This window comes from Morone saxatilis, unplaced genomic scaffold (genome assembly GCF_004916995.1).
Source record: "Morone saxatilis isolate NCDOM2014 unplaced genomic scaffold, NCSU_SB_2.0 Contig17, whole genome shotgun sequence".
Classification (NCBI taxonomy): domain Eukaryota; kingdom Metazoa; phylum Chordata; class Actinopteri; family Moronidae; genus Morone; species Morone saxatilis.
Genome location: NW_023339729.1, coordinates 26,391,359 through 26,399,674, shown reverse-complemented (window position 1 = coordinate 26,399,674; position 8,316 = coordinate 26,391,359). Strand labels below are relative to the sequence as shown.

Genomic DNA, 8,316 nt, shown 5'->3' with positions numbered 1-8,316 from the left:
ACCTACTAACTGCTTTTATGATGTATCTCAGATTGAGAGCCGAAGATGATAAAGATATATCCTATCCCATCCTATCCTATCCCATCCTATCCTATCCTATCCTATCTCATCCTATCCTATCCTATCCCATCCTATCCTATCCTATCTCATCCTATCCCATCCTATCTTATTCTCTCTCTCAGTCTCTATAGACGGCGTGGAGTGGAATGATGTGAAGTTTTTCCAGCTCGCTGCTCAGTGGCCGACTCACGTCAAACACTTTCCTGTTGGGATCTTTGGTTACAACAAACCCTGAAACTCTTCCTCCTCCTCCTCCTTCTCCTCCCCCTCTTCCTCCCCTCAGAGTTTGCCTTTTTCCACTCACATCTGGTTGGAATAGAAATATTTGTACCTTTTAAGTCTTTTTAATTAATTTATATGAATTCCTCTTTGGATATTATTTATATTTGTGACTGTAAATATTGTAAAAAGTGTGTGTGTCTGATGTAATCATACTATTTATATGTGGATTCATTAATTTCATTTGATTGTTAATGATTTACTTTACATTAAAGCTCCAGTGTGTCACATTACTGTAATATAATATTCACAGGTTTGTTTTTAGCTGAAAATAAGAGTCATTGTGTCTGTTACCTTATAATGTTTTTATCTACAGAGGGAGCAGCTCCCCTTCTGGCGGAGTCCGCCAGGTTTTTACAGTAGTCAGACTGTAGACAGGGGCCAGAGTTATTATAGCTTTGTATTTTTAGTTTTCATTTATTTATTTTCAGTTTGCTTTCAGTTATTTTCCGGAGTGCGTTTGTTTGTTTAATTTGTTTAATTTGTTTCAGTTTTTTTTTTTTTATTATAATATTTGGGTATTTGTCAGAATAGGTATTACAGTACAAACACTCAGTGTCAATAAACATTTGAGCCAACGTCTCCTCGTTGTTCTTTTGATACATTTCCTGCATGTTTTTATTGTAGTTTTTCAGTGAACTAAAATGTTTTTTCACAATATTCTAGACGATGCTCGTGATTCGTCTCTCCACTGAACACGCTGCTGGTTTATTTCTGACGGGAGCTGCAAACTATGGAAGCCCATTTCTGCCAATGTGATGGGAAAAAAGATTCTGAAAGTCATTATAATGACTTAATATCTCAAATATTTTGACTAAGCCAATATTTAGAGAAACCTTCTCATTATAATGTCTTACAGAAACCTTTTTGACTACAGTTACAGTCAGTGTGTAAAGCTGACTGACACAATTTGAGGTCACATTTAGTTTTAAACGCACGACAAATTGAAAATAGTGTGCAAAGGGCTTTTTTCAGCCGTTGTGGGTCAGAGAGGAGAAAGATTTACAAAAACTTCATAGGAACATATCACTCACTGTACTTTAATATTTGAAGGAAAGACACTGCACTCTGTCAGATCTTTTTACATGTTTACATCATCAATAGTATTCAATCATATCACAGTGTCCTTTACACATACACACTGATCTATCCACTGCTGCAGCAGCTCTGAGTGCAGAGTCTCTGTTTTAAAGAGTTTGTGGTGTCGGAACAGCAGAGACCAGAACACCAAACTCAGGATCCTACACACAAAAAATTAACTACGTTTCAAACTCAGTGCAGATATTTTTAGGTGCAACACAACTGCTCCAGTCACCTGAAACATCAAAAGCCCTGCAGGTTTTCACAAGTCTACATGAACAAGACAAACTGTTTGTGTTATACATCGCTTAAAGGTACACAGTAAGATACAGGTCCATGTCTTTAAATGTTTGGGAGTTATGTGAGGACAAAGAAGTCTCAGAGGTCACTGGCACTCGGCAGGCGGAGAGCGGTCCAATATGGACGCCAGAGTAAAGACGTTTCAGGAGTCTGAAGGGTTTCACGATAACCTTTAGAAATCCATCAGTAGAACACAGTCTGTCAGCAACCTCTGGGAGCTTTAGGGGGCGTTCAGATGCACTACGATTACTAAGTAAATCCTGTGGGCTGCATGATGATGATGATGATGATGATGATGATGAATGACTTAAGTAATTAAAAGTCAAAACAAAGACACATTAATTGCCAGCACCATCACTATGGATTGATTTGTGTGGAGGATTCAGCATCCTCAATAACCCCCAAAACCACTCCTATATTGTCCAAATCAGACGTGTTTAGTTTTGTTTTAAAGGAAACCAATCAGTGTCAACCACAGTATCCTGGTGTGCACTGGAATATATTTTTGTTGTCTGGTTTACTGTGGTTTGATTGACCTTTAAAGAACATAACAGAACCTGACAGGTAGAGTATTTCAAAAACACTATTAGTAGTTCATCCAGGCCTTCATAAAGTTCAGAAACCTGTTAGAAGCCTTGTCGACCACACAAGAGACACATCGTAGAATGTTTTGTTTTCAATGCAATGTTTTCCTGTCATACGACGCTCCTCTCTTGCACTGTGAGTTTCTAGCAGTTTTTAGACGTGCATAAAAGACAGCCAACTTATTTCCTGGTTTTGATGCTGTTTACTAAGCCAGTAAATAGGTGGGCTGGGGTGCAGTGGGGGGTAGTTGACTTAATCTTAGTTGCTTAGAAGAGTCTCAGCAGGCACTTTCCATCAGACCAGTTAATAAATCAGTAACTGGTAACGTTCCATCATCATCCATCGCATCGATCGGTCCGCCAGGATTTGTTTCAGTGAAGTTGGAAGTTATTTATTCTGTGTTTAGAACAACCAGACTGTGATGTTACTCTGTGTTGGAATAAATTAAAAAAATGTTTAGTCTCGCATTTAACAGATTATACAGATTATAATCAATACAGTAATATCAGAAACTCTCAATGACTAGTCGACTAGGAAGGACTCGCTCCACAGTTGCACCAGCTGTTTTATCCCTGAAGCTCTTTGCCGAGATGTTTTAAAAGCTCCTGTAGCAATGAATCTCTGTGTGATCGGCCCCTTAGATGTCTATCAAAACCTTTTGACAAATAAATTACAGGAGAATGTCACATTATGCAGGAATCGACCCGCGTTTCGTACTTGTTAGACCTCTAAAGAACCTAAAAAAAAGTTGAGACAAATGACAAAAGAGAAATATGCACATGTCAGAATTTTCAGGAAGCAGAAGTTTAGATAAACTTTTGATGGAATTTATGGATTTGCAAAAATTACGGGAACTTTTAGAAATGCATCAGGACTGTCAAGAAGCTGTAGGATGCTCCAGGAACTGTTGGGATCATTAGAAACATGTACAAGTTGTTTAGACGCTTACAGAACATAAAGAAATATTCTGCTGCTCTCTGTATAGTTCTTTTATCTGTGTTTGGTAACCTGTCAGATCCTCAGAAAACCTACTAGAACTATTCTAGTACATCTAGAATTTCAGAAACCTGACAGAACTGTTACGTGTCCTTTAGACCTTTTAGGAATCCATCAACTGCCAGCAACCTGTTACAAGCTTTAGACAAATTGCAGAAATGAAAGTCAGAATATGCAGGAATCTATTGGAACTGTTCATGTTCTGTTGGAACCTTTTAGAACCCCTTTACGTGGCAGTAGGCCTCCAGAGAGGAGAAGACGATGTACATCAACCACAGGCTGAAGAACAGGCAGGTGGTGAGGATCTTAGGGATTCTGGGCCCGCCGAGCTCCCCGCCAATCTCCGGGCGGCGGCGATAGATGAGGACGGCAATGCAGATGAAGGCAAAGATGGTGAAGAGTGTGACGGAGAAGGCCAAAGTGCCTGGGTCAACCCGGAACTCATCGCCCTTGGAGTAGTGGTAGATGGCGGCAATGGACCAGGCCACACCGATGCCCAGGAAGACGTTAACAGCGTTGCTTCCGGTTACGTTGCCAATGGAGGCGTCAGCGTATTGGTCCTGGATGGCTGCCACCTTACTGGCAAATGTGTCTAAGGGAGAGGAAGTGAGAGATGCTAAAGGTCAGTTTAATGGCGCTGGTTAGTCCTCCTCTACCAGTTCTATATATAATTTCCTCTGTGCCACTAGAGGAGATAATGACCCTGATTTTACACTCCACGGCAGGTTTTGGAGATCAAATGCCCCCACATAGAGTCAAATTGGTGCTCACTCTTGCTTTCTATCAATATAAATATCTGATGGTGTTGGATGCTTTGAGCTACAGGCCAATGAGAGCAGTCTCTCTCCAGACTTTATTAGCTCATAATTTTGAAAAAAAGAAAAAAATATGGATGCTGTATTTAGCTCGTGTTTCTAGAGTCTCTTACGTGTTGTTACAAACGCGTTAGGAATTGTTAAAATGTGATATTTCTTAAAGGGAGTTTGGTGCTAACGTGTAGAACTGTTAACATTTGGTGTTCGCCGCCGTTTGAGAGATAAAAAGTCATAAATATGAGGCGTTCAGGGGATTCAGACACCAAAATGTTTCACATGATTTTCGTGGTTTTAATATTTTTTTTAGTGAAAATNNGTCTCCACTACAGAAACACTAGTTAACTGATAAAGACTAATAAAGTTGTCTGATGTTGACTGCTGTTATAATAAAATGTATTTATTACTTTTCACAGTTATTATAACTCTGAAAAGTGGCTAAAATAAGGCAAAACTTTACTGTTGGAGATGACAGGAAGTAAACAGACGTACAGTTCGTTAAATGGATATATGTAACTAAATTAAAAGGGGATTTATACATAAAAAAAACACCTAAAATGCTTCAGGACCTTATGTGTGGAACCTTTAATGGAGGCAGTTCTGATTCTTATTGCAAAGTGACTGTGATATATTTTACTGTAAAGTGAGGACAGTGGAACCAGTTTGTATCAGACCTGGTACAGATGTGCCCAAAGCTACAAACACCACTGCAGTGACGGAGTCTTTGAGGCCAACGGTGCAGCCAAAATGTGATGCCAGGTCCCCGATGACCGCGGTCAGCATGCCGATAACAGAGATAGAGACGACGAAGCAGGCCCAACCGTTCCAGTAGTCAGTGGGAGGAACGAAAGCAAACAGCAGCTTCCAGAAGACAGTGAGGAAGTGCATGACGTAGTCAAAACAGGAGGGCAGCTTCTCTTCACCACATTCATCATCGTCATCATCACCTGGGCAGGAGAGGGAGGCAGAGTGTGGTCGGGTCAATAATAGAGCTTTATTTGCTGCCACACTTGGTCCCACCCTCTGTCTGGCTCAGGTCTTACCAGAGCTGACTGTGATGGCTTCCATAAACTGCTCTCTCCAGCTGTTCGTCCCGATCACCAGGGCCAGGTTGGTCTTCTTCAGAAGTTTATCTACGGTGCTCTGAAAGACAGGAAGCCATGTTTAAAGGAAATTTATTCAAATCCTGCTTATGGTTTTGGTCTGATGATCAATCTGAAAACAGATTCTTACATTTGATTCCATGTGTTTATGTTGATTGATGATTATGTTTCCCTATGCTATGTGCTAAGCTAATCTATGTTGAAAAGACAACCACTGTTTAAAGATAGTTAAAAGATAAATGAGAAATATATAGTCACATATTAAGCTGGCTAAAGCAGAGTTTACTTCGTCTGACGTTGACTGCTGTTAGTTTGATTAATGCTTTAATAATGGGAGTATTGATCACTGACGCTGGCTGATCAGAATCATTATTAACTAATTGTACTCTGTTTCAAACAGCAGAATGCTGTAAATGCTTGCTCTTTGTTTGTGTCTAAAGCTTGAAACGGATCCCACCTTGAATTCATACGACTCCTCTATGATGACCTCCAGCTTGACGTGCTCACCCAACATCGGTCTGCCCATCTCCGCGATCCGCCTCTCCTCCTCCTCCTTCTTGGTCAAAATCTCCTCACCCCCCTCGTCTGAGAGACAGAGAGAGAAAATCTGATGGTAAGACCCCCCCATCACAGATGCCTCACAGTCAACAGGTTGAGCAGCAGAAGCTCAGGAACTACAGGTTCCAGTCCAGCATGGACCACGTTGGGAAATGTGGACTAGGTGCCAGTTCACTTCCTGCTATTTTCACTGATTTCTGACAGACGATTTCATGAAAAATGTGTAAGACTTAAAAAATTTAAAATCACCCTGTTGGATATTGGAAATTTGATGTTGGCTGAATTAAAGAATGGAAACTTTGAATTTGTAATATATCATCAATGTTACTCCTTCAGTTGTTAATGTTCACTGCTGCAATTGCAAGAGTTGTGAATGGAGTCTGGCATTATCCTGTGAAGGGAACATCCACTGAGGCTACTGCACATTTCAGTATTCTAAATAGTGTGTAATGTTTTCTTTATAATTAATAATTACTATGTTCTGTAGCACTAGTGAAGCCGTAATCATAGAGGCTTCATTTCTATAGAACTATAACTGAACAAAATGGGCCCCTAGACACCAATTTCCACAGGGCCCCTAAAAAACTTGAAAGAACCCTGTCAAACATACATGTATAGAAATTAATTGATGGATGATGGACGTACCTGTGATGTTGACGATGGCAGAGGGGGCGGGGTGGTCTCGTCCTTGGACCTTCCTGTAGACGTCTGTGCCTGAACAGGTGAACAGAAACTTATTCTAATGGAACCAGACACCTCAACAACAACAACAAATAACCAAAAATGTTTTTTTAGTTTTTTTTCTCTGATGCTCGGCCCCAACTCTGTGATTTACAGAGTTTCCTGATGGACGGTAAAGTAAAGTTTGTCGAAGAAAGCTGAAAAGAGAAAAGTCGAGAGGAGTAAATGTGGAACTGGCTTTTAGTCGTTGCCGATGGAGCAGGTGCTGAGATTAAATTTGCAAAACAATAAAAATGGGGGTAATACTTCGCTGTTGAGCCACCCTGAATCCCCGCAGGGGAAACCTTCATTGCGACAGCCCCCACAACCCCTATGAAGTGACTTGTGTCACTGTCAGTTTTTATTCCATTCAGTCCGATAACATTTGGAAAGTCGAGTGGGTGAGTAGCACCAAAGCAGCAGAGAGAGAGACACGCTCAGACGCTGCTGGGACCTGGCTGCAGCTCTAAGCAAATAAATCAATACATAAATAGCCATTTCATCACCAAAATGTATTTTATATTTTATTTATTTATTATTTATTTATGTCATTTATAGCAGTGTCAGTTCTGAGTATTTAACTGAAAACATCCACAAGATGGGCAGTCTAATCTGACATTTTAGAACAGGAGCTGCTGTGAACAAGATCTGAAACTGTAAAAACAAGACGCAGGTTTTAGAACAGAGCATGCTCAGTGAGCTCAGAGGAGATGACTTCCCACCAGCCTCTGTGGTTGAGGGCATCAGCGATTTAGTGTCATCATTACTCCACAGGATCAGGTCAGCAGTGATCGGTGTGAAGTGCAGTGAGTTCAGCAGTCCGACCCAACACGTGACCCGTAGTTAGGACCTATCGCTTCAGGCTGAGCTTCGATTTTATTAAAATTTGGTGTCACGTAGATATGTAATGCCCACTGCGAAGCAGGATGTTGTGTACCCACCAAACGCAAATAATGTAAGTAAATATTCGCCCTTAATCTGACTTGCTTTGGCAGTAGGAGCCCAAACGTAATTGATAACCTCAAAAGCATACAATTCTGACAATTAGGAACCATGAATAAATAAAACCGATGTGAACATAGAGATATATACACAGACAGGGAGCAGGCAGACAGCAGAGAGGCTGTGGTGCAGTTTACTCAAGTCAACTGAAGTACAAAGAAGAAGTATAGCAGCGATATTTCTACCTGCTTTGTCCGCAGTTGTTGTTACAACCACAGCGATCACTAATCTCAACTCGAGTACCAATACTATTTACTTTATAGCCTCCTGCCATGGTCCTGCTTGACTACCATTGCTAAAATCACTGATATTATTAGGGCCCGAGCACTGACCAGTGCAAGGCCCTGTTAATTATTATTTATCGTTATTATTAAGTATTATTTATTGCCTACAGTTAGCTTGTTGTCGTGGCTCGCTGTCCCCCATCGTTGCTGCTGTCATCGTCATCGTGTTTTTCCATGATCGTCATCGATCATTACTATGGTTCATGGTGGTACTGTTGGGTCTCTGTAAATGTTAAAAGGAGTTTGGTCTAGACCTGCTCCTATTTGAAAAGTGTCCTGAGATAACTTCTGTTATGAATTGGGCTAGTAACATAAATTAAATTGAATTGAATTGAATTCAACTGCAACACTCTGCTGTCTGTCTGCTCTGTGTGGAACTGAGCCCAGTCTTGCCTCGTCCAACATGGGATACGTCATTGACGTTGATGTATCCCAGCAGCGGGCCGAAGGGGCCAATGTAGTGTCTATGTATATATGTCTATAGTTGTGGAGCTCAGTGTGGTCCCCTCTAGCCTGTTGCCATCTTGGCAGCCCTGA

General features: G+C 40.9%; 1 protein-coding gene across 1 annotated transcript in view; it reads right to left on the bottom strand.

Moving 5' to 3' along the window:
• Positions 1-1,378: 1,378 nt before the first annotated feature.
• slc8a1a (solute carrier family 8 member 1a) overlaps positions 1,379-8,316 on the bottom strand; it is a 23,839-nt gene continuing 16,901 nt past the window's right edge. The window contains exons 5-9 of the mRNA XM_035659705.1: positions 6,419-6,487; positions 5,673-5,800; positions 5,156-5,255; positions 4,787-5,059; positions 1,379-3,892 (exon numbers count right to left, since the gene is read on the bottom strand). Coding sequence (XP_035515598.1) covers positions 3,516-3,892; positions 4,787-5,059; positions 5,156-5,255; positions 5,673-5,800; positions 6,419-6,487 — 947 coding nt within the window. The 3' untranslated portion in view covers positions 1,379-3,515. The remainder of the gene's footprint in view (positions 3,893-4,786; positions 5,060-5,155; positions 5,256-5,672; positions 5,801-6,418; positions 6,488-8,316) is intronic.